The 27,467-nt window shown below is 36.2% G+C and overlaps 1 protein-coding gene across 1 annotated transcript; it reads right to left on the bottom strand.

Annotated features, from left to right (window-relative positions):
* Positions 1-11,289: 11,289 nt before the first annotated feature.
* Positions 11,290-26,791, bottom strand: fkbp14 (FKBP prolyl isomerase 14). Its single transcript, XM_056474821.1, has 4 exons — positions 26,445-26,791; positions 24,981-25,132; positions 20,462-20,589; positions 11,290-13,699 (listed from the first exon to the last, which is right to left on the bottom strand). The coding sequence occupies exons 1-4, from the start codon at positions 26,639-26,641 to the stop codon at positions 13,541-13,543; spliced, it is 636 nt and encodes a 211-aa protein (XP_056330796.1). The 5' UTR covers positions 26,642-26,791; the 3' UTR covers positions 11,290-13,540.
* Between the last annotated feature and the right edge of the window lie 676 nt (positions 26,792-27,467).

Raw genomic sequence — 27,467 nt, 5'->3', positions numbered from 1 at the left:
AATTTTTTTTTAATTGTTGCAAATTTATGACATGTACATAAGTATTCACAGACTTTGCTGTGAAGCTCTAAATTGAGCTCAGGTACACTCTGTTTCCTCTGATCATTCTTGAGATGTTTCAGCAGTTTAATTGGAGTTCACCTGTGGTAAATTCAGTTGATTGGACATGATTTGAAAAGGCATACACCTGTCTATATAAGGTTCCAGGGTTGACAGTGCATGTTAAAGCACAAACCAAGCCTGAAGACAAAGAAATTGTCTGTAGACCTCAGAGACAGGATTGAGTGAATGCCAGGCATTACGGTTGGAGAAAAGCAGGCACCACTCATCACCAGGCTAATACCATCCCTACAGTAAAGCATGGTGGTGGCAGCATCATGCATGCTGTGTGGATGTTTTTCAGCAGCAGGAACTGGAAGACTAGTCAGGATAGAGGGAAAGATGAATGCAGCAATGTACAGAGACATCCTGAATGAAAACCTGCTTCAGAGTGCTCTTGACCTCAGATTGGGGCGACGGTTCATCTTCCAGCAGGACAATGACCCAAAGCACACCACCAAAACTTCAATGGAGTGGCTTAACAACAACTCTGAGAATGTCCTTGAGTGGCCCAGCCAGATCCCAGACCTACATCCTATTGAACATCACTAGAGAGATCTGAAAATGGCTGTAGACCGTTGATTCCCATCCAACCTGATAGAGCTTGAGAGGTACTGCAAAGAGGAATAGGCAAAAATTCTCAAAGACAGGTGTGCCAAGCTTGTGGCATCATATTCAAAAAGACTTGAGGCTGTAATTGCTGCCAAAGGTGCATCAACAAAGTTTTGAGCAAAGTCTGTGAAAACTTCTGTACATGTGATTTTTCAGTTTTTTTGTTTTTAATAAATTTGCAACAATTTCAAAACATTTTTTTCACATTGTCATTATGGGATATTGTGTGGAGAATTGTGAGGAAATAAATGAATTTAATGCATTTTGGAATAAGGCTGTAACATAAAAAAATGTGGAAAAAGTGAAGCGTTATGAATACTTTCCGGATGCACTGTACATGTAAACAGATTCACCTAGAATATGACTGCAGGACACTCCACTGCATGCTAAGCATTGTGAACCATTATTCACAAAATGTTTAATGTGATTTAATGCATTAGGAGAGTTGGTTCATATTATGGGCTTATCTGTATGCATCGTCCATGAGATGTAAAGTACAGTACAGTGGCTGAGAGAGCTCAAACATGCTTAAATTAAGAAAACACATTCATATAGAAAAAAACACTAACAACTGAGAAAACATTTGACAACACACGTGCATGCAAAATCACAACACAACAAATGCAGAAACATTGTTCAGACCACTATGGAAATGTGCTGGGGACCTCAAAATGTGACGAAAACTGGCTGCTTCCACTTTAAAATTAGTTTGTTTTGTTTTTATTTGTTTTTAAAGTCTTGAACATACACTGTAAAAAATTATTGCCACTGAAAACTAGAACATCAGTCAAACTGACTAAAAATATGAAGTTACAATTTATTTGAACCTGATTAACTAGTTAAAATTGGTTAAAGTAACATGCAAACATTTATTGTCATAACTTTTTGTCATACCATTAGGCTATTTACAATCTACAGTAACTTGTTGTTTGTATATTTTCAGCCCTAATAATCAGACAAATTAATGTTAAATGAAATGTTATTTTAATGCCATCTTATACTGACAATACTTTATCAAACACCTTCCAGTTGTTACCATCAGGTCGTCGATATTGTGTTCCCAGGTGTGTAAGAAATAGGATAAAAAATTAATTTATACCCCAAGCAATTAAGTTTTTAAACACTTCCTGCCTCAGTAGCAGCTGATGGCTAGTAGGCTGGTTATTAATTTAGAGTAGGGGTACCATGTTTTTAAATGATTTATTTATATAAATATACCAAATGTGGAATGTCACACTGTAAAACCCAACAGTCAACTTTATCAACTGAAATGAGTGTAGTTAACTCAAAATTGACTTTCATATTCTACTCATTTATGAACTCTAGTTCATAGTTTTGAACTCTAATAATTCAATTAAATGAAATAATTAAATACCTCATTACTTCAACTTAAATGGAGTAAGTTCACAGTACTCATATAGATTAGTTTTTTTTAACTCAATTGGTTTGTAGCAATCGGTTTCCTCAAACGGTTTTAAGTTGCCTTAACTTATTGGGTTTTGCAGTACTCAGTTGGTTTGAGTTCTCTTCATTTATTGGGTTTTACTGTGCTAAAATTGCTTCGTTTACTCAAATAGATAAAGTTCACAGTACTCATTAGGATTAGTTTTTGAACTTAAACAGTTTGTTGCAATCAGTTTCCTCAAAAGGTTTAAGTTACCTTAACTTTTTGGGTTTTACAGTCCAGAGGTCTCTGTAAGTGTATGCTGCAAATGAAATTTCCATACGGGGACAAATAAAGTTAACTAACTAACAATAACTGACTTTAAAAACAGGAAGCAGTTGGCTTCATCACATTTTGGGATCCCCTGACAACATTTTTGTTGGGGTCTGCACTATTTGCTGTGTATTTCTATATTGCATGAGGTGTGAAAATTTGTGCACGCGTGTGTCAAACTAATGAAGATGTTTTCTCAGTTTGTTGGCATTTTTTCTATTTGCATGTGCTTTTTTAAGCCCACTTGAGCTCTCTCAGCCACCGCAGTATTGTGATTTTGGTCTTATTACATTCTAATCACATTTTTAGAAATACTGCATCAGGTGCCTAAAAACAAAAACAAACTAACTAACTAAAATAACCCAAAAATTAAGATTATTCCAGCATATATATTTTTTTAATTTCATAACTCTTCTGAACTTAAAAGATTGGTATTGTGTTGCCTCAAATTATATAAAAATAGCACCTTTTATGCAATACAATGCCATAACTAACATTTAATTTTACATTTAATATATGTAGATTACAGTATAAAAATAAGCATTTTTACAAATAGCAATCTATAAATCATAAATACAGAAAATCTAAGAATTTTTCAAGAGCTCTCTTAACTTTTTTGTCCCCAAAGCTTTATCTGTGCTTGTCTTTTTTTCTTTTTTTTTGAAGAGCTAATCTAAATATTCATGGAAAAGAGGCAGGTCTGTACTGCAGTTCTGTGAATGTTCTGCCCTCCAGGTTTCCACGCCAGTCATGTGACTGAAAACCATGAATCAACATTGTGAAACTGACTTACTGCAAAGAATGAAAAACACTATTTAATTTTGGCCCCACAAGGTTGTTAAATATAAAACATGTGCTATTTTGGCAAGGACATTAAGATCACGTGTATGTAAAGCACTTTTTAATATTACATGGAGTGTAAATAGTTATTTTTGTTGTTGTTGTTGCTGTTCAGTGTTAATAATTCTGTGCTAAACTCATGTCTCCTTCCAATTAATTCTTGTTCATCCTAACAACAAAGAAGTGATCGACGTCACATCGCTCTGTGACCGAACAAAATGTTTCTGTGGGAATTTACTTAGTGCTTGTTCCTTCCTCCTTGGACTTGATCCCATTTCAAGAATGTCGCTGAACAGAATTGTGTGTATCGTGTTCTACTTAAACCCCTGAGGCGGGTTATTCACCTCAGAAAAGAAAAAAAGGTTCACAAATGGTACCTTCCTTCAGACTCTTTATTTGATATAAGACCTTTTTTGAAGCTATTTTCTGTGAAGAATGATTGTAATTATGATTGTAATTTATCAAATGCTGATTTATTATTAAATTATGCAAATCTGATTACTTTTAAATCACCGATTCTTTAATTTAATTCTTGTTTCTGTAGTGCTTTTTAGAATGTGGATTGTGCTAAAGCAGATTATCATAGATGAAGAAAAGAGAATAAAAAGTCGTAACAGTATTGTAGATAGCAGAAATATTTCTGAATATCAAGCAATATGGAGAATATTGGCAGAATAGTTCTAGTTAAATTCAAATGGATTCAGTTTAATATAAATGTCAAAGCTTATATTAAAGGGGATAGTTCACCCCAAACTGAAAATGTACTTACTGTCTACTTGCTCTCAAGTGGTTCCAAACCTTTATGAGTTTCTTCTGTTCAACACTAAAGAAGATATTTGAAGAAAGTTGATTGGCATCCATAGTACAACATTAAATAAACAATTATAACAATGTTAGTAAATCTGGTCTCAATTCAAATCAATTAAATTAACTTTAAATTATTAAATTATTCCACAAAAGCACTCAAGAATTGTGTTGAATCAGCTCATATTTTGAGTGTAGATAGCTAGATGGATGCATCATATTTCAAAGTACTTAAAATGTGCTGGAAAACCACAATTCTTGCAATTTTTGGGGGAAAACTTATTTGTTTTATGTTCAACCCACTAAATGTGTAAAACAATTATGCTAATATTCAATAGATAGATAGACAGACAGACAGACAGACAGATAGATCTATGAAAATGAACTCACTGTTTACTTGCTCATAAGTAGTTCCAAGCCTTTATGAGTTTCTAAAGAATATATTTTGAAGAAATTGAAATGAAAATGAAAAATAAACAATTATAATAACAATGTTTTTCCCAGGCATGGGTTGCAGCTGGAAGGGCATCTGCTGCATAAAACATGTGCTGCATAAGTTGGAGGTTCATTCCACTGTGGTCACCTCGGATTAATAAAGGGACTAAGCTGAAAAAAAATGAATGAATGAATGAATGCATAGCAATGTTAGTAAATCTGGTCTCAATTCAAATCGATTAAGTTAATTTAATGGATTTTGCAATTTTAAGTTGATTGAACATAAAACAATAAAGTTGTCCGTAAAAAATAAACTCAAGATCTGTGTTGTTCAGCTCATTTTAAGTAGTTTGAACAAGAAGCAAACATATTTTTGAAGTGTATGAAAACCAAATACTACACTGTAAAACCCCAAAAATGAAGGTAACTCAAATCGTTTGAGTAAACCGATTGCAATAAACCATTTAAGTTCAAAAACTAATCCTAATGAGTACGGTGAACTTAATCCATTTGAGTAAACGAAGGGATTTGAGCACAGTAAAACCCAATAAAATGTAGAGAACTCAAACCAATGGTACTGTAAAACCCAATAAGTTAAGGCAACTCAACCCGCTTGAGGAAACCGATAGCTACAAACCATTTAAGTTAAAGTACGAATCTTCTGTATATGAGTACTGTGAACTTACGCCATTTAAGTTGAAGTAATAAGATATTTAACTCATTACATTCAACACTGAGTTCAAAACTCTTTTCAAATTAGTAGAATTAACATTCAGTAAATTTTGAGTTAACTACACTCATTTCATTTGATAAAGTTTACTGTTGGGTTTTACAGTGTATGAAAGCCAATGCTTACAGGTTTCCAGCTCTCTTCAATGTCACTTATTCAGTGTTCACCCTAATAAAAAACCCCGAACAGGTTAAAAGTGAGAACATTAAATGATAACTGAATAATCATTTTTGGGTGAACTAGCCCTTTAAGTACAGACTATACAGTATGCGAACTTGTGAAAGTGTAACAACTCACATTTGCAGTATGTGAAATATGTTGATGTAATTAGTGCTTGGTCAGTTCTAGTTAGGCGTTGGTTTTCTCTCTGCTTATAGATTTTTTTGTTCCAGCTTCAGGGGTGTGAACAGCAGCATTGTTTGACAACTGAGACAACTGAGCCGGTTTATTGGCCCAAAGTGACTCTTTCAACTAAATCACAGGTGAAATGAAAAGCTGAAAACAGTTTCCTGAGGGCAGCGGACCAATGAGAGAAAGGGGGAGGAGGGTTTGTGAGCGGCAGGTAAAGTATAAATGATTTCAACACAGGTTATAGTTTAGACTGTGAGAAGCAGTGCTGTGTGTTGTGGGTAAGGATATAGAGACAAAACAAAACAAGATTGTTTTGCTGGATTTTTTTAAGAAACACAAGACTTGCCTGTGAGTCTCTGGTTGACATTAACGCCTGCTGCAGAGGTGAGTTTTCTCATGGAATCAATGGATTTGTCCAATAAAGAACAAATGTGTTGCAGACTTTGAAGACAGGCTTCATTTTTTATATGAGCAAATGTTACATTAATTCAGATATTGTAAATAATGTGCAGCTGCTGTTTAGATGGATGGATGGATGGATGGATGGATGGACGGTAAAAATGCAGGGTTCCACACAATTGCTATGTTATCTCAACACAAATCGATTTTTAACTTTTTTTTTACAAATTGAAGTTGATTGAACATAAAACAATTAATAAAAACCCTCAAAAATTGTGTTGATTCAGCTCATAAATAATCAGCAAACTATTTTTTGAGTGTAGATAGATGGATGAATGGATCAAAGTACTTATTTAAAATGGGTTGAATTTATTGGGGTCAACTTAATTGTTTTATGTTCAATCCACTTAAATGTGTAAAACAACTGTTAACTAGATAGCTAGATAGCTAGATAGATAGATAGATAGATAGATAGATAGATAGATAGATAGATAGATAGATAGATAGATAGATAGATAGATAGATAGATAGACAGATAGATAGACAGATAAATAGATGGATAGATTTAATTTTATATAATTAGTGAATGTTAAAATTAAAAATGACTGTGATCAACTTGTGAATGCTATAAAATAGTTTACATTGAATGTTCATGTTTAGTTACTATTATTATTATTGTGCCACCTTACTGTAATGTCATACAGTTTAATAATACAGTAATTAAATACATATTGTATAAAAACTGATCATATGCTGGCAACTTATATTCAAAAAAACCTACTACTGATTTAAAAATACATGATGGAATTGTTGTAACAATCAGAACTAGTTATTTAGGTTAATTCAATGCGGGAATCAATTTTGTGAAAAATGGTAACACTTCAATAAGCTTGTATTAGTTCATGTATTTACAAAGGTGAACAATGAACAATACAGTAATTATTCATCTTTGTTAATGTTAGTTAAAGAAAATTAAACTGTTCATGTTACTCACAGTGCAACCAATGTTAAGAAGCATGCATTTAGATTGTACTAATGTATGGGTCAAACTATGATTAACAAATGATGTAAAAGTAGGCCTATTGTTCATACTTAGTTAATGTTAGTAGTATTAACATTAACTAGCAAAACATTGTAATATGTGACAACTAATCATGTAATCCATGAAAAAATGTCTGATCATTTCAAAGTAATCTAATCTAATTACATTGTTACGATTTACTAACCTGATTGCCTAATCCACATCAGTCACTTGGTTATATAATAACAATGAAATGTTAACTTTGTTTTTCAGACTGAAGAATTATACAGGATGGCTGACAGACAGACCTGGTGGAAAAACTTCACTGGAAGGAACAAGAACAACTTTAAAGAAGCCCAGCAAGATTTTGGAAATTCGGACAAGACAGTAAAACACACTAACGGCGAGAACAAGACCAACAATCTGATCAGCGACGCGAGGTACGACGACTCTCAGCTGGAGCCTTACTTCAACGAAAACACGTGCCGGAGACACTGGACTGTTTCCCGCTCTGGTCGATTCAAGGAGAAGAGAAGAGTGCGGGTCACCATGCCTGAGCACAACTTCTACGAAACAAGCATTGCTGTTGCAAAGTAGATAAACAGTTTACAACAATAAAACTAAATGAACCTGTTTCTAATGAATTAGGCTGCTTCTGCAAGCGTGACGTACGCTTTACCTGGAATGATGCGGTGAGGGCACAGCTTTCAATTTGTTTGGTCTTGTTGCGTCATTCGCTTTCAAGACTGAGCCAATGTTGTAAAGAAAGCCTCATTAAGGTGAAACCACTTCAATTTCAGTGATGGACAGAACCTGGACATGCTGTAACCTGGATTTGTTTGCTGAAGCATCTTGAAGATTCTGTTATCAACCTTGAAAAAGAAAGACATCAGTCTATGCACCCAGCAAACACAAAACATGCCCAAAATGGTTCCTGTTTAGTTCGCATTTGACCAAAAAAACCTGGGAACAATTTATGTGGGTTCTTTTTATTTTTGGCAACCAAAAATCTATCTTCTGAGGCAATTGTATGTTTTTGTAACAACTTAAGAGCATACATAACATTCAAGTAACTCTTCTTATGTAAAGAAAAAAATCCTGGTTAACATGCTTTTGAGGACCAACAAATTGTTAGCTGGGTTGATGTATTTATTGTTAGCCTCTTATTTATTATTTTAAAAAGGGATTTTTAAAAAGAAATGAAGGAAATTTAGAAGATATGTAGTACAATCGTATCTTTTTAGTTTGTTGTGGGGAATTTAGTATTGTTTTACGTCACTAAATATTGCACCTTTGTGATGTTTTGATAGTCTAATGGAAGATTCAAAGTTTATTTAGGATACAATGACCTCTGTACAGTAGTTGGGGTATCGTGCAGGTTTGTGTTATCCACAGTTTACCTCCCCTGTGAAACTTAACCATTGTTTAACTACAAATAATACAAAAAAACACGGTTAATCCATGGTAAACAAAATAACCATGGTAAAACTGTGATTACATAAGTTACTTTTACTATAAAGTCATGGTTTTCATTAAGGTGTGTTTGTGTTTCATTAAAACTTTGTTTCATTTAAAACATATTTGATACAATTATATTTTAGAAATTACATTAACATAAACAGCATCACAGAGAAGTGACAATATAAAATAGGTTAAGTGTATAGGCCAAAATCTTATTTAAATCCCCAGCCCATGTTCATTTTTTAATATAGGAAAGAATAAAGTTGAAGGTTGCTATTCAACCAATAATTTTTGAACAAAGACACATAGAGTACAGAGTGATTCAGACTTACACAAACACAAATGGAACTGCAACTTTGGCAAATGTTGCAAATGTTTATGTAACCATGTTGAGCCAGAGTAAAAGAATGGAATGTTGTTAAACATGACTCTCGGTAAATGTTGCATCCAAATTATAATAAACACCAAACCCTAGTCATTTGCATTACCTAGGTGTGTGTGTGTGATGGTGACTGTCATCTGTTTAAAAAAAGGCCACTTGACTGCATTTCAACAGGGTGTTTCATAGTTTTGGTCGTTGTCATTTTTTATATATCTATAATACAAATACATGTGTGAATAATCTGTCAAAATAATCTGTCATTTGATTAGCATATGATCAGTAAACAGTTTATGGAAGAGCTCCCTCTAGTGATGGTGTATAAAACTACACTGTCAGCAGTCATGAGCAGCACAACACTGAAATACTTTATTCACAAGAACATTCTCACAGGCTACTCCGGACAAATGGACCATAACATTTTCAAAATGGCATAAACAAAATCATTTATAGATGTCAAGAGACTTCAAACGCACTGCAAGTTTAGAAAACACATGAACGTAGAAAAACATACAAATAGCAAACGTCATCAATTCAAGTGGTGCTCACTGCAGAGCCACTTGGGCAGAGCTGAGCTCCAGCAAGGGGGAGCTTGAGCTCCAGCTCCTCCTTCCTTGCACTACTTCTACAAGTGATGTTACTGGGGGTTGGGGTTAGGGGTAGGTGTACGCATTAAAACAGCTTATAGGAGGAGGAACGAGAGCTCAAGCTCCCCCTCGCTGGAGCTCAAGTGGCTCTGCAGCGAGCAGTGTCTCCATCAATTTGACAAAACATACATGGCAAATTCTCACAACCCATGCAAATACAGAAACAGTCTGCAAATAGTGCAGACTGAAATAGAAATGTGTCAGCGATTAGCGCTAAAAATATACAAATAAAAAGAAAACGTACGACGAGGATGTTAAAATAAAAAAGAAAAGAAAAAAATTTCCCCTCAGATCTACACCATTGACTATAAACAAGTAGCAGGATTTGTCACTTCTTTGGGTCCCCAACACATCTCCGATGTGGTCTGCGCCATTTGCAGTGCCTTTCTGTATTTGCACATGTTGTAACATCTGCATGATCATATCTTGTCAATTCAATAATGTTTGTTTTTTTCCCATTTTTTCGAGTGTTTTAGGTAAATGTTTTCATTAGGGGCTTAAGGGATCACGGTTGATCCATGATACGCACAGATCACAATCCACAATTCAGAACAAACGTGACCCAGGGATTAATACATTTTTTACTGGTAGATTAATCCTAAATTTGTATAGATAACAGAGAGATCACCTCTCGCATCATTCAAATCACATTTATAAGAGCAGTTAGGCTTTCCTGTAAAATATAATGATGATGGAAGAAGTTGTGGTAGATTATTCAGGATGTGGTGGGTGTTTTCTATCACTATTTGTTTATCCTGCATTATTGCATTCAGTGTAAGCTGCATGATTAATCAGTAAAAGATCGGGATCTCAACACCCACGCAACATTAATTATTGATGATGGTGATTTGCATATGTTTATTAATCCTTTAAATCACTGCATTCAAATCTGAAAACGCAAAAATCAAGAAAGAGATTGAGTCTTAATTAAATAACACAGAATGACAGAGATAACAGTTTATAGTTTGATAAAACCACTGATGTTTATGTTAAAGATTACAATCACTGTCATGTGAATTTAATGACTCTCAAAAATGAACGTTGTAGGCAGCAATTACATTATTTAACCAATAGGTGGCGACAACCAGCCATCAAAAACATGCCACTGAATAATTCTTCAAAAATGACCCATCTAGCAATGAAGTTTTATGAGTGAATAACTGAATCATTTGTTGAAAATGAGACTAACTATAAACATGGGTTGTAGGAATCATAATGTTGGATTTCGACATTTAGCGTTATCAGTTTCACAGCACTGAATATTTTACTATTTATTTTTATTCAGCTGATTATTTCTTTATTTTATTTTAAATAAAATGACAGGTTCTGCTTGTTAAAACCAAAAGTTTCTTGCAGTACTGTTTCTGTAATAAATGGAAAGCAAATTACATTTGTCTCCTCCACTTTATGGCTGATCCAAAAAAATGGTCTGATTCGTGACAAAAAAAACATTATGTGATCGGAATCGTGAGATTTGTGATCCATTACATCACTAGTTTTCATAACTTTGACCTCTGTTGGCCACCGTAATTGTTGTTTCATTCATTTTGGTCTAAAACAAGCGACACACAAATAAGGTATACCACGATTTGGTAAAGTCAAGGTTTTAAAATCGCCAAAATTCTCTGTAATATCATTCCTAAGGTATGTGTAAGATTTTTTTATTTCCGTTTTTTTATTTATTTATTTATTTATTTATTTTTTTAGGACAACAGTATCTCCAAAATATATCCAAAGAAGTTATTTTAAAAGAAATCAGTGTTTTTGAAACTAATGAAGACAGCAGAAGTCAATAACTGATTTGAATTATTCAGCCTGACATGGTTATTGCTCCAAAATATTTTAAATGTTACTTAAAATAAAATTTATTGTGTTCAAAAGCGAAAAAAGATTTTGGTTTTTACCCAGAAATTTAAAAGAATGTATTTTAGAGCAGTAATTTAATAAAGTTAATAAAGTTTTTATCAAAAGTTTTAATAAAGTTTTTTTTATCCAAGGTTATCATACAGCCAGAATCTTATACCAGCCAACAATTATGTAATAAAAGACAAAGGCTCCTCATATAGATGACATCGAATCAGAGTTACCCTTGTTTGTTCACAGAAATTAACGAAAATTATTATTTTTAAATGCTGTTGATTCATGACAGCCCAGTATATGGTGGTCAATCAGGGCTTACTCACACTAGGCCAGGGATGTCCAAACTCAGTCTTGGAGGGCCGGTGACCTGCAGATTTTAGCTCCAACTTGCCTTTACACACCTGCATGTTTTTAGAAAACCTGATAAGAGCTTGATTAGCAAGCCAAGGTTTGTCTGATTGGGGTTGGAACTAAACTGTGCAGGACACCCGCCTTCCAGGACCGAGTTTGGACAGCCCTGCACTAGGCTATTCAAACCATGTCCGGGCACGTTTCCTGGTTTGTTTGACAAGTGTGAGTGCTCCGAATCGGACCCAGGCGCGGTTCAATTGGAAGAGGTGTGCCAAAGCGTATACTGTATGTGGGATCAGGTATGCTTGTCGTGTGAATTCAAAGCATGCCTGAGCGCCAAACTGAAGACATGACGGCACATTTAAGGGACTGTTTCATATGAATTTATTAATCATTCTTACTTTTAAATGAAAGCAAACCATCATAGTTTATCAAAGATCCAAACCCCTCGCTGCACGTCAACCCCTCGCTGCACCTTCAGCAAACCGCCTTATACCTGCAGCACGAGGACTTTTATGAACATTTATGAGCTTTAAAAGCGGTGGAGCTGTTCAGAAAAAGATTTGACTGTGTCACTGTATATCAAATGACTAAAAATAATACAAAACGAGATAACTAAAGCAATGTCTACTGACTAAGAGCACTTCTCTTCCTGTTAAACTGAATAGTCGGATCATTATTGATGTAAGCATGCTCAGGTTCGGAAGGTAAAGATGCAGTGTGATTGCAGGCTGTCAGGGGAGAGGGGTGCTTTAGCACGACTCAAGGCAACCATGCCTAGTGAGAGTACGCCCTTAGTTCCTATGCACACTGTATACAGCTCTGTAGTCCCTACTGTTGTTTTTTGGACATACTAGGGCTGGGTGATTAATTGAAAAGTAATCAAAATCAACATTCAGATCTAATTTTTCCAGGACCCTGCTCTGTTTACATTTCACACAGTCGTAAGTTCTGTGATTGTTCTGCGTTGAGGAGTGTGGGCAGCATGGAGAGGGCAAAAGAATAAAAGAAACAATAGTTCTTTAATCGTAATTGAGTTAAAATTTTGATTTTAGGCCAAATCACCCAGCCCTAGGTCATCTTTAAATATATTTATAGCCAAAATGTAATTTGCATGTGCATGATGTCACTGTTTTTAGAAAATTACGTTTTTTTTTGTTAGGGTTAGGCCTTTTTTTAAAGTTGCATTTTCAGGTCCCCAAAACATAGTTATGTGAATAAGTGATTGAAATACATGAAATGTTCTGTTTTCAGTTGAAAACCCTGTCATATAAACACCTCCTGCTGCAATTAAAAGTTAAATAAAAAGTTAAAGCAATAGTTCACCCAAAACTGAAAATTCTGTCCTCATTTACTCACACTTAACTTCTGTTTTATTCTCATGAACACAAAAGAAATCATTTTGAAAAATGTTTGAAACTATTGACTTCCACAGTATTTGTTTTTTCTACTATGGAAGGCAGTTAACGATGACCATTTTCTCTTTTTTATGTGTTGAACAGAAAATAGAAACTCATAAATGTTTGAAACCACTTGAGGTTAAGTAAATAGGGAGTCAGTTTTAATTTTGGGGTGAACTGTCCCTTTAAATTTAGTCAGGCACTTGTAGGACAACATTCTCTTTGGGAAGAATGTAAATCCGAACGTTCAAATATTAAAAACTGCTCGAATGTACCTTATGTATCACCTGAGTGTAGATTAAAAACTAACATAAATTACACGCATGACCTGTAGATACAAACACACTTGTTTCTATCTACTGTAACATTTCTGTAGGCAAATACTGGAATCTTTTAGAAGGCAGATATTGCAGTGTTTTTGCAGGAGTGTGTATTTACAGTTCGTCGTGTTGATAAGTGAACTCCCGAGATGATATAAATCCATCTTTGTCTTCATCTTCTTTCTGGAAGATGTCCTCAACCATCACTTCATGATGGGTGTCATTGGCGGCGTATCCATGCTTTTCAAACTCTTTGCGCAGATATTCTTTGACCTGAAACATACAGAGGTGCAAACAAAGTCAATGTCAATTTTATTTATATAGCACTCTTCAACACAACCAAAGGTTGACCAATGTGCTGCACAATACAAATCACAAAGAGAAATATATAAAATTATAGCTTAAACAAACAATTCTCACTGATAAAATGGCAAATCAAAAAGGTAAGTTTTCAACCTAGATTTTAAAACAGACAGAGATTATGTAGATTCAATACAGAGAGGCAGAGCATTCCACAAGATAGGACCATCTACTGCGAAAGCACCGTCACCCCTGCATTTCAATCTTGACTTAGGAACATATGTCAACCCTCCCGTTTTCCTGGGATTCTCCCGTATTTTACACTTCTATCCCGCTATCATCCCGTAAAGGTATTTTCAATCTCCCTATATCCAACCCATACCGCCGAACCACAAGGGGGCGCTCCTTGCTCTTAAATGTGAATTTGTTCTGTGCTTTTATTTTAAAACATTAATATAAAAACGGCGGGATTCCCTTCCTTTCCATGACAGGCACCGTTACCCCTCTTATGCAATCCTCAAAACAGTCAGTTCATGTAGCGATGCGTGACTGTCAGATGCGCTCCATAGTGATAAATAGACTACGTTTTCCAAATGGATTCTGAACACGCGATTTGAAGGGGAGCAAAAGTGGAAACTCTGGGTTTTAGGTTTGAACAGACATAATAAAAATAATAACAATAATTTAAAAAATGCTAAATAAAAAGTAAATAAATAAAAAGCAAAAATGCTTTCATTATAGATGTGTGCAATTTTAAAGTGACACCTCTGTTATTTAATGTAATCAAACGAAAAATCTAAATGAGAGATTCATTTGCTGCTCTTTAATTGTTATTTATTTGCAGCTTTTCCTAGTGTACACTATTTATTCTATCCTTTGTAAATAATAATAATGATAATAATAAAACTTATTACTGACCTTTCAACTGTTTTTTTTTTACAATGAAAGAGCTCCAGATGAACATATAAGTAATTTGGGTAATTTATTTTATTTTTTTTACAGGGGGTGGGGTCTCCCTTATAAATAAGGGCGATATCCCATATTTTCACATCCGAATGTTGACAGATACATGCTTAGGGATACATAATAGTCTCTGGTTAGATGACCCAAGAGACCGACCAGGCTGATGTTCGGTCAACAGGTCTGACAGGTAAAAAAGGAGCCAAGCCGTTTAGTGATTTAAAAACCAAGGGAAGAATTTTAAAAGTGACATGAGCAACCAGTGCAAAGAGCATAAGACTGGTGTGATGTGGTCATGTTTTTTGGTACCGGTTAAAAGTCTTGCAGCAGCATTGTGAACTAACTGTAAACAGGATAGAGTTGTCTGAATGATCCTATGATATAGTGAGTTACAGTAGATCAATCTAGAAGTAGTAAAAGCATGAACTATTTTTTCCACATTTTTTTAGGAGTCGAAGCTGAAAAAAGGAGGACTTGACCACTGCGTTAATCTGTTTATCAAATCTCAAGCCATCATCAAAGATAACACCCAGATCTTTTACTCCAGGCTTCACAGAAAAACTTGATTTACCAAGATTTACTGGTGGTGTCCTAGAAGAATTTGAAGGGCCGAGCACAACTATTTCAGGCTTTTACATCCGACACACAAGACATAAGTGTCTCCACTTATCTGGTTTTAAGGGCAGGTAAATTTGAGTGTCATCCGCATAACAGTGGAAAGACAGACCATGTTTTCTAATAATAGAACCCAGGGGAAGGATATATAAGGAAATAGAATAAGGTCTAAAATATATCCCTGGGGAACACCGCATGTACAAACAGATAGGACATTTTATGTACAAACAGATTGTAGGCAAAAAGATAAGAACAATCTAAGGGTTGGGAGCTTTTTTATATAAGATATTCGCTTATTTGTAGTTACTTGAAGTTATTTTGTCTGTTTTTAAGCTATTATTGTTAGGACTAGTTATATCATTTTTATACTATTTTTATTATCCCATATGATCATCAATGCAAAATATTTTCCCTATATCTCACTTTACCAGCCTCAGGGTTGGGACAGAATGGGACAAATTAAATTACTATTAGGCCAAGAGTATAATAACACCGCAATAATACAGCAACTCTCATTCATGCGTCAGTTACTTCAAGTCTTGAATACTACTGTAATCCACTTCTCTCCGGGCTTCCTTCTAAACTCCATAAACTCCAACTGGTTCAGAACCATGCAGCTCGTGTCATCTCTAGGACTTTTCCATTCATTTCACGAGCATGTCACACCACTTCTTCACTTCACTGGCTTCTGGTAAAGTTTCGTATTGATTTTAAAATACCAATACTTACTTTCAAGGCACTTCATAATCTTGCTCCTCAATATCTCACCAAACTTCTCCTTACTGATCTACCCCTTCTCACACTCTTAGATCAGCCAACTCTATCTCCCTGGTGCCACCTCGCACTCAATTAAGCACAACGGGAAGCCAGATCTTTTAACTCTGCGGCTCCTCGACTATGGAACTTACTTCCCCTGGATCTAAGGAGCAGTGATAGTCTTCACACTTTTAAATTTCGTCTCTAGACCCATCTTTTTAAGCAGGCTTTCTTGGATTATCTTTTACCATGTTATTTTATGATCACAACGTGTTTGTACCTGCAACTTCTTACATGCATTTCAAATTTTCATTGGCAACGTTTTATTAATTGTTTTAATTTGTTCTGGTATGGCTGTTGATGCTTGTTGTAAGGCAACCTTGGGTGTCCAGAAAGGCACCATTTACAAATAAAATGAATTACTAAGGGCCAAGCACCGCAGGTTTTGTTTCGTTGGTGTTCCTATTATTATTATTATTATTCCAATTTTGCAGGATTTGAATGGCAGCCCATAAAACCGTATGCGGGAAAGTTGTATAATTTGGCACAATGATAGAGGGCAGTGTCAACATGAACCACAGCAAACATGAAGTCTCTAACTCAAACTCTCTAGTGCCACTACTTGTCCAAAGTTTAACTCATGTTTATAACTTTTGAACCAAATGGGCTACAATCAAAATTCTTTTTTCCTCTGAATCCTTGGCTCAAGCCAATTCAAATGCACCATATAACTGTTCCAAGTTATGGAATTCAAGTTGAGTATACCAACCATGTTCGATTAACAATATCTCTGTAACGCAATGACGTATGCACACCAAACTTAATGTGTATGCTATGACAACCTTGGTCTACGGTTATCTGGAGCGTTTTGGCGCACTGTCCCCTAGTGGTCTAGAGATACAAAAAAATGTTTTTTTTATTAGAACATCTCAACCTTTAATCCAAAAATCATAAAATTGGTCTCTACATCCAACAGAGCATGCAGTCGAATGATGTCTGATTTTCCCAGGTCAGCCATTTTGAGCGTCGCCTATTTAGATTTTTGTCAAAAATCAATGCTATTTTACAAACATATTCATGTATCATTACAAAACATGGTATGCATCTTCGACACCATGCCCTGAAAGTACTCAAAAACTTCTGGGACAGCTCCACCTTGTGGCCAAAATTTATAATCAATTTTTTAAAAATGCTAATAACTTTTGCTAAACATTTTTTATCGACACGACACGCATCTTGTTATATTCCCTGGATCATGGCAAGACCATTGATACCAAATATGCCAAAATGAACTAAACTTCCTGTCTGCCATTTTGTTTTTGATTGAAAAATTTTTTCAGACTCCTCTTGGACCGATTTTTCAAGTTTCACCAAATTTGACTCAGATGTTTTTTTGGCCATGCTAGCAAAAATGTATTGATTTCATGCATATACGTGACGTGGTTTTCGTTTATGCCACCGACAAATGTGCTGGCACAATGTCAAAGATCGTCTGAGGCTGTAATTCTGCAATGTTTGAACATATTGATGCTGAATTAGGTGTGTCACAGGCACTTCACAATAACCACAACACATAAATTTGATAACAGCACCACCTAGTGGTCACACGTTATAAACTCTTAACCAACCATCAATAATGAATATTCCGAAATGACTAATAAATGATTGCATAGGTTTATTGTAGTAAAATACCAACCATGCCATATTTGGGCAAACGTCCTGTCCGCCACATTGATTTTGCTCAAAAATCTTCTTTTGCAAACTCCTCGACCCTTGATTCAATTGTCACCAAATTTGATCCGATCATCTTCTGACCATGCTGACCAAAAGTTATGGAAATCATATTGATCAGCGAAACGGTTGTCGCATCATCAACAAATGTGCTAGCACTATGTCAAAGTGCATCTGAGTCTGCCACTTTGCAATGCTGTAACATATTGACAATCTTAGATGTGTCATTGGCAACTCACAATGAACACAACACATAAATTTGGTAACAGCGCCACCTAGTGGTCACAAGTTATAAACTGTTCACTAACCATCAATAATGATTCATTAATTTGCTAATAACTTTAGAATGCATATGTTTATTTTAAGTGAAACGTACTTCAAATAAATTCAAAAACGCATTGCTTCACTTGGTCTGATGCTGCTTACTAACCTTGTTGCTTTTGGACTGCTTTTCTCCTTCTGCCTCTGGACTGCTTTGCTCATTCTGGCTGTGAAGTGCTTGGCCCCTTAATTAGTGCTTGCAGCTATATTTATTATTTTTATTATTATAACAATGTGAGTTTATGACATTCAGGCACAGAAAGTTATAGAATTTGTAGCTTTAATAAAACAATCAAGCCTAATCCAGTGTTGTTTTACATTTGATGATTCAATTTCTGTACCTGAATACAGATAAACTACATTAAAAAATAAAACAAACATAAAAACTGTTTTTACTGTTTAGTAATGCATCATTGCTAGGCATGGGCCGGTATAAGTTTCTGATGGTATGATAACATTGGATAAATATATCACAGTATCACGGTATTGTGATTACTGCTCTAAAATAAGTACATTCTTTTTAAATGTCTTAGTAAAAAACAACACTTTTTTCCCACACTGAACCCAATATAGATCCAATCATTTTACAAGCTCAGCTCAGCTCACATGTTCTGGCTGCAACAGTATATCAGTTCAGTATGTTCACTAAGTTACATAACTGCCCCCTGCTGGTCATGTCTTTCTTGTGTTAGACCATGTTGTGCTGTGCCACGCAGTACTGCAGTACTGTGTGTGATCCCGTTCGTTCACTCGCACACTCAGTGGCCACATCTGTAGGTTCATTAGTTTACAAAACACAGATTTTTTTGTAACGCATAAAAAAACCTTTACATATACCTTAGGAACGGTATAACAGAATTTTTTGTGGTTTTAAAACCTTGACTTTTCCAAACCGTGGTAAACCTTGAAACAGGTTATCATGCCATACCTAATTATTGGCCATTACACTTTATGTATATATACGGTTGAAGTTAGAATTATTAGCCATCCTGTGTGTTTTTACCCAATTTCTTATTAGCAGAGAGAACATTTTTATACACATTTCTAAACATAATAACAAATTAATAAATAATTTCTAAGAACTAATCTCTTATCTTTGCCACAATGACAGTACATTATATTTTACAAGATACTAGTATGCAGATTACAGTAATTTAAAGGCTTAACAAGGCTAATTAGGTTAACTAGGAAAGTTAGTTTAATTAGGCAAATCATTGTATAACAGGGGTTTCTTCTGTACCAAATCGAAAAAAATAATTGCTTAAGAGGGCTAATAATATTGACTTTAAATGTATTTATTTATTAATAAAAACTGCTTTTAGTGTAGCCAAAATAACACAAATACAACTTTTTCAAGAAGAAAACATATTATGGGAAATACTGTGAAATTCCTTGCTCTGTTAAACATTCATTCATTTTCCTTTGGCTTAGTCTCTTTATTAATCAGGTGGTGTCGCCGCAGCGGAATGAACCGACAACTTATCCAGTATATGTTTTACATATGGTGGATTACATATCCAGCCGATGCACTTCCAGCTGCAACCCAGCACTGGGAAACACCTATACACTCTCATTCACACACATACACAAATTTAGCTTCAGTTCACCTGTACAGCCGACTGTAGGGGAAACCGGAGCACCGGGACGAAACCCACACGAACACAGAAAGAACATGCAAATTCCACAAAGAAATGTCAACTGTTACCCAGCCGGGGATCGAACCAGCGACCTTCTTGCTGTGAGGCAACAATACTAACCACTGAACCACAGAATTGCCCTCTGTTAAACATCATTTGCGAACTATTTGAAAAAGGAAAAATATTTTTTATTATTAATTTTATTTAATGATTTATATAAAAATGTTGGTGGTTCATTCTGCTGTGGTGACCCTTGATTAATAAAGCGGCTAAGCCGAAAGGAAAATGAATAAACGAATTTAAATAAAATTATTCTGTTCATCAAGGCGGCATTTATCAAATGTCATTATTGCTTTTATTACTATTACCATTAATAATAATAGTATTAATAATTAATATTAGAGTGATTTATGAAGGATCATGTGACTCTGAAGACTGGAGTAATGAAGCTGAAAATTCATCTTTAAATGACTGAAATAAATTATTAAATTAAATGATAAACTACTTTTGAACAATTACTTTATAGTGCAATAACATTTCACAATTTTACAATTTATACTGTATTTTTGATCAAATAAATGCAGCCTTGATGAGCAGTATAAGCTTTTTAAAACATTTAGAAATCCAAGTTGTGAACACAAATCACAAAATAATACATTACTATTATGAAATTTGATGAAGAACCATATCTGATTAAATAAATATTCTGACAAACCTCCGCTTTGGAAAGTTTCCAGTCATCATTGAGGTCCATTTCCTGGAAGGACTCATGTGACCTGGGCCCGTTTCGGATCTCTATGATCTCAATATCAAATATCAGAGTGCTTTCTGGAGGGATTTTACCTGAGGAAAACCAAAACAATGGTCAACAGTCAAAATAATCAGAGCTGTAAATTCAGTGTTTTTGCATAGTCACTGACATTACAGACAGAGAAAACAACTGCTTTCTTAAAAGGATAGTTGACTCAATTTTATTTACTCACTATTTTACTCACCCTCAAGAGTTTCAAACCAGTGTCTTTCTTCTGTTAAACACAAAAGATGATATTTTAAAAAAGCTGAAAACCTGAAACCATTGACCTCCATAGTCGGAGAAACAATTATCATGGAAGTCAATGGTTACAGCTTTCTTCAAAATATCTTCCTTTATGTTCAGCAAAAGAAAGAAACTCATAAAGGGTGAGTACACTACCTGACAAAAGTCTTGTCGTCGATCCCAGTTGTAAGAGCAACAAATAAGAACTTGACTTCTAGTTGATCATTTGGAAAAAAGTGGCAGAAGGTAGATTTTTCAGATGAATTATCTGTTGAACTGCATCCCAATCATCACTAATACAGATTCTCATAGAAATCAGTCAAGTTTGGTGAAGGAAAAATAATGGTTTGGGGTTACATTCAGTATGAGGGCGTGTGAGAGATCTGCAGAGTGGATGGATTGAGACAAGATGGCGGCGCGTTCAGATCACGAGGCTCACCCTCTCTCCAGTTTCTGCAATTTTGCAGTATTATGCTCATTTATGCTCAGCAGTGCCTTTACATCATACACCCGACAGGAGATCTTGGATATTGGTTTGTGCATTCCGGACAGTTTTATTAGCAATCTTCGACTCATCCCTGAGATCGCCAGAACACCCGGGCCTGAGAGCCCTACCCGGCCAGGCGGAAGTGCTCGAAGGCGGCGCAAAGAACGTAAACGCGGGCTAAGAGCTAAGCTAAAGCTAACACCACACCGGCTCTCTTTACCCAGCATCTTTCTCGCCAATGTGCGGTCACTGGTGAACAAAATGGATGAGATTCGACTGTGCATCAACCACAGCAAAAGATTATGGAACTGTAATGTCATGATTTTCACAGAAACATGGCTAAACAGTGGGTTACCAGACATTCCGAGCAGACAGAACAGCGGATGACTCCGGTAAGACCAGAGGCAGAGGATTATGCATTTATATTAACAAAGCTTGGTGCACAAACTCTGTCATCGTTGGGAGACATTGCTCTGTTAACCTGGAATTTCTAATGGTTAAATGTAGACCGTTTTATCTGCCACGGGAGTTCACCTCCACCATAACAAATGCTGCCTATATTCCTCCCGATGCTGATGCCAAGCTTGCTATGAATGAACTTCATGCAGCCATCAGCAAACAACAGACTGCTCACCCGGAGGCTGCTTTTATTGTTGCGGGGGATTTAAATCACTCAAACTTAAAGGCAGTGCTCCCCAAATTCCATCAAAACATTTTCTGCCACACAAGGGGAAACAAAACTTTAGACCACATGTGGCTCTCACACAGACATTGATAGTTACACTTCCATTGTTCTGGAATATATCAACACCACCATTGACAGTGTTACAACCCAGAAACAGATCACCACATACCCAAATCAAAAGCCATGGATGAACAAGGAGGTGCGCCTTCTGCTGAAGGCATGCAACACTGCCTTCAGATCAGGGGATGCACAGGCCTACAGCACTTCCAGAGCTAATCTGAAGAGGGGCATCAAAAAGGCCAAGCACTGTTACAAGCTAAAGCTAGAGGAGCACTTTTCCAAGATCCTCTGCGCATGTGGCAGGGCATCCAGCCCATCAGCAACTACAAACCCAGCCAGTCCACCCCCACAGCCACAAATGTCTCCTTCCTGAATGAGCTAAATAACTTTTATGCCCACTTTGAAAGAGACAATACAGAACCCTACACCAGGAACACTTCCTCAACCGACCACTCACACTCACCTCCTCAGAAGTCTACACCGCACTGAGTCAGATCAATGTGTGTAAGGCTGCTGGACCAGACGGTATCCCTGGGCGCGTCCTCAAAGCATGTGCAGAACAGCTCGCTGGAGTATTCACAGACATTTTCAACCTGTCGCTTAACCTAGCAACTGTGCCAACATGCTTTAAAACCACCTCTATTGTGCCAGTGCCCAAACACTCCAGCCCAACATGCCTGAATGACTACCGCCCTTGTAGCACTCACACCCATCATCATGAAGTGCTTCGAGCGGTTGGTCCTGGCACATCTGAAAGACTCTCTGCCATTCACACTGGACCCACATCAGTTTGCCTACCGTGGCAACAGGAGCACAGAAGATGCCGTCTCCATAGCACTGCACTCTGTACTCACTCACCTGGACAATAAAAACACTTATGCACGAATGCTGTTTGTTGACTTCAGCTCAGCATTCAACACTGTCATACACTCTAAGTTACTGATCAAACTCAGAGACCTGGATATCGACGCGTCTCTCTGCAACTAGGTTATGGACTTTCTGACTAACAGACCTCAGAATGTTAGATCAGGCCACATCTGCTCAACCACCGTCACACTCAACACTGGTGTACCACAGGGCTGCGTGCTGAGCCCCTTTCTCTACTGCCTTTTTACCATCGACTGTAGGCCTGTGAACAGATCCAACACCATCATCAAATTTGCAGATGACACCACAGTGATTCGTCTAATCAGCAATAATGATGAGACTGCCTACAGGGAGGAGATACAGCATCTGGCCACTTGGTGCACTGACAATAATCTGCTCCTTAACTCCAACAAGACCATGGAGCTCATTGTTGACTTCAGGAAGGGACGAACAAGCTCACATGATCCCATCCACATTAACGGGATGGCCGTTGAGCCGGTCTCATCCTTCAAGTTCCTGGGGACCCACATCTCAAAGGACCTTTCCTGGACTACCAACACCTCCAGCCTCTTCAAGAAAGCTCACCAGTGCCTATTCTTCTTGAGGCAACTTAAGAAGAACCAGCTTTCATCAGCCGTCTTGGTGAACTTCTACCGTTGCACAATAGAAAGCATCCTGACCAACTGCATCACAGTCTGGTATGGAAGCTGCTCTGTTGCTGAGCGTAAGGCACTGCGGCGGGTGGTGAAAACTGCCAAACGCATCACAGGGACTACATTGCCAGCCATTGAGGACATCCAGAAGAAACACTGTCTGCGCAGAGCATGCAGTATTCTTAAGGACACCTCTCACCCTGCTCACAGACTGTTTTCTCTCCTGCCTTCCAGCAGGCGCTTCAGGCTCCCCTGGACAAAAACCAGCAGACTGTGGAACAGCTTTTTCCCCAGAGCTGTCTCCATTTTGAACTCTGCCCCTCACTGACTCTTTTGCCCCCCAATACACCCCCCACACTCCTCTAACTTATACTCCTCACAATCACTGAACTATTTAACATTTGCACAATTAAAGTTTGCAAATATTCATTGCACTGATCCATTTATTTGAACTGTACATACCCACTGCACATGGACATTTATAATAATGTTTATCTATCTGCACACTGCTGATTATTAATAGCATCCTGTACATATATTCATTTATTGTAAATCTGTTCATAGCTAATACAACCTGTATATAATGTTCATAGTACATCCATCTGTAAATATTACCATAGTTTTTCTATAACTGCACTTTATAACTTATACCTGTAACCTGCACTTGCTGCTATTGCACTGCTGGTTAGACCTAAACTGCATTTCGTTGCCTTGTACTTGTACATGTGTAATGACAATAAAGTTGAATCTAATCTAATCAATAGCCTGAGGTATCAAGACATTTGTGCTGCCCATTACACTACAAAGCACAAAAGATGGCAAATTCTTCAGCACGATAGCGCTCTTTCATACTTCAGCCTCCACATCAAAGTCCCTGAAAGCAAAGTAGGGCAAGGTGCTCCAGGATTGGTCAGCCCAGTTACCAGACATGAACTTTATTGAGATGAATCCAAAGAATCTTGATGAACTCTGGGATTCCTGAAAGAACGCTTTCTTTGCCGTTCCAGATGACTTTATTAATAAGTTGTTTGAGTCATTGCAGAGATGTATGGAAGCAGTCCTCCAAGCTCATGAGAGTCATACACAAAATTAATTCTTTTTCCACTGTACCATCACTTTATATTCTATACTGTACATTATTTCTATTAAGTGACAAGACATTTAGCAAAGGTCTAAGCAAAGTCAGACCTTACTGTCCTAATTAAATAATTAAAAATCAAGACATGATCATATTTATTTTGGTAAAATAAGCGTAATCTAGAGGCATTTGCCTTTCATATTAGCTACTTCTGAATCTGATACCACATGATCAACTAGAAGTCAAGTTATTATTTGTTGTTCCTAAAACTTGGATAGGCGACAGGATTTTTGTCAGGCAGTGTACATGAAGACAGAATGGTCATTTTGGTGTAAACTATCTCTTTAACATGCATTTTGATACCACACCTTTGCCTTCTTTTCCATATGCAAGAGCTGGAGGGATGGTCAGTTTCCTCTTCTCTCCTGCACACATATTTTGAAGACCCTTGTCCCAGCCCTTGATCACCTCACGGATCCCCAACGTGAACCAGACTGGGTTTTTGTCTCCTTGATGGCGACTGCCAACAGTAAGATGTGAAGTGAAGATTAGAGACTTGCGTATTTGACATGTTTGAGCTGGCAGCTGCACTTTGAAATATGCTAGGTGGTTTCTGTCTGGTCATTAGTTGATCTAAAATATTTGGATTAGCAACACAACAGCTAAAGGTGGTCAAGCTGGTTTTGGCTGGTGGTCAAAGAAACTGGCTAGAAACCAGATCTATGTAAAAACTAAAATGATTAATGAATTAATTAAATATTAAAGATTAAAATATATATATTTTAAGCTAATTGGAGATAAAACAAATAAATGATAAACATTTTGTGTTCTTGAATCATTTTTAATAATAGAATGAATCTTGAATGCTTTAAGATCCTCAAAATACACATCACTGTTTTATTTGTACTTTTTAAGCCATTAAAAAGGATTACTTGTTTTATATTCCAGCCACTTTGGACCTGTATGGAACATTATTAGTAGAGCTGCATAATATATTGTGCAGCATCGATATTGCAATGTGTTTATTTGCAAGTCACATTGCAGGATATTCAATGTTGCGTCTGGATTACAATTTATCATTTGCATGTGTTTTTGAGGCCTGTGACTGATTTTAAAGGCATTCAGGCATAAGAAATTGTACCGTTTGTAACCATTTTTAAAAAGTTATTTAAGCAACGAACACTATAATTTTAAATCTGAATATTCAATTACAGTATACCTGAATACTGTTAGACTCCTCGGAAAAAAAAAACAATAAAACAGTGTTAATTTTATTTGTTTCTTTATTAATATATGCTTTGCACTTTAGTTTATTAAATTTTATGCAGATGCACTACGCTATGCAATCATCCCAATTAATGTAATGATAAATTATTTCAAAAAAGATATTCAAGACATCTGGTGAACTTGCAATCATACTTGCAACAATATATATTGCAGTATTACTACATATCACAATGTTAGATTTGATGAAGTTATATTAGTGAATTTATATGCATGTCCTTGTCATCTAAAAATAAATGTTACTGAATTAAATATTTGTGAAATCATTTACAGCTTTTCAAATTAATAAATAAGCAATGTTGTAGAAATAAATATATGGTTTTCATTCATCTGGACTGTTTTTGTGGAATCATGAAATTAAAAATTATTTAATTATATGGCATTCATTTCAATAAGGTTAAAACTTGTAATTCTATACACAGACAGTTATTTTCTTTTTGTGGTTCATGTACGACTAATGTGACATTTCAAAAAAGATGGTTATAACTATTTATCAATGAGAAGTTGCTTATATTTTATGACATGCAAAAGATGTTTTTAGATGTCACCTGGAATGAAACATTGTGCCGTTACTCTCCAGAAAGCCATCGTAGTGAACCAGAAGAATATCACCGTATTTGGACTTACGATGACAAAGAAAAGGTTTGTACAAAACTTCTATTTTCACCTCTGGCTCCGGAAGTTTTGCTCCATGCACGTAAAAGAAGAATGCACAAAAAATGCATGTCCACAACTCTGGAATCATCTTAATATGAAGAACAGTTTGACACTTTCTAACGACTCGACTGAAGTTTCATGTACAAAAAAAGTCCTGAAAAACTTCCCAAACTACAAATTGTCCAACCACGGCAACGTGGCAAGCGAAATGTCTTTAGGAGGTCTTTCCAAAAAAAGTGATGTCTGACTCCTAAACGAGTCGTTCTGCTGAGCCGACTAGATGAATCTAAACTCTTGAACCGAGCAGTTCCATCAAGGCTGTTCAGCGTTCACATCTAGAACTGTTTATGACTGGTTGTATGAAATATTAACCTACCTGAAACGTAAATAAACGCAAATTTTTATTATTAAAAGCAAATTCTTTGCAATAAGTGTAATTTTATCGTTCATAAAATATAAATAATATGTTTAAGTTCGTTTTTAATACTTGAATTGTGACTTTATTAAATACTCGCACAATAAGCAGCTTTGATTATTTAAAAACTGAAAAGAATAAAAACTCATGTGCCACGTTGAAGTAAAACGTTTAAGATATACTGTTCAAAAGAACCGACTCGCGTAATGAAGCGAGCGTCAAATCACACTCCCAAATCCCAATCCACAAAAAATTACACCCTAAACCAAAATATTGTTTTCTTATTGGTCCGCTTTCCTTTAAGCCACGCCTTGTGTGCTAATAATCAATATTCATTGGACGATGCACACGTATCATAGCGGAGCTACGCCCATGGGTTCACTTCGTATCCAATCAGAAGAACGTTAAGAGAAAATCCCATAGACGTCACAGGCGTGGGCCCATCCTTCTACGATCACATGGATTGGTATTCTCAAACCCTCTACGCCAGTCTGTTGCG

Source organism: Danio aesculapii, chromosome 16 (genome assembly GCF_903798145.1).
Source record: "Danio aesculapii chromosome 16, fDanAes4.1, whole genome shotgun sequence".
NCBI lineage: Eukaryota > Metazoa > Chordata > Actinopteri > Cypriniformes > Danionidae > Danio > Danio aesculapii.
The sequence above is the reverse complement of the archived record's forward strand: the minus strand, read 5'-3'. Positions and strand labels throughout refer to the sequence as shown.

Excerpts from the sequence above, each read along its gene's own strand:
- fkbp14 (XM_056474821.1), bottom strand. The coding sequence starts at position 26,641 with ATGATTCCAGAGTTGTGGACATGCATTTTTTGTGCATTCTTCTTTTAC. Across the intron at positions 25,133-26,444 it reads GGCACAATGTTTCATTCCAG|TCGCCATCAAGGAGACAAAA; the intron begins GTGACATCTAAA and ends TACTGTTGGCAG. Across the intron at positions 20,590-24,980 it reads ATATGGAAAAGAAGGCAAAG|GTAAAATCCCTCCAGAAAGC; the intron begins GTGTGGTATCAA and ends GGTTTTCCTCAG.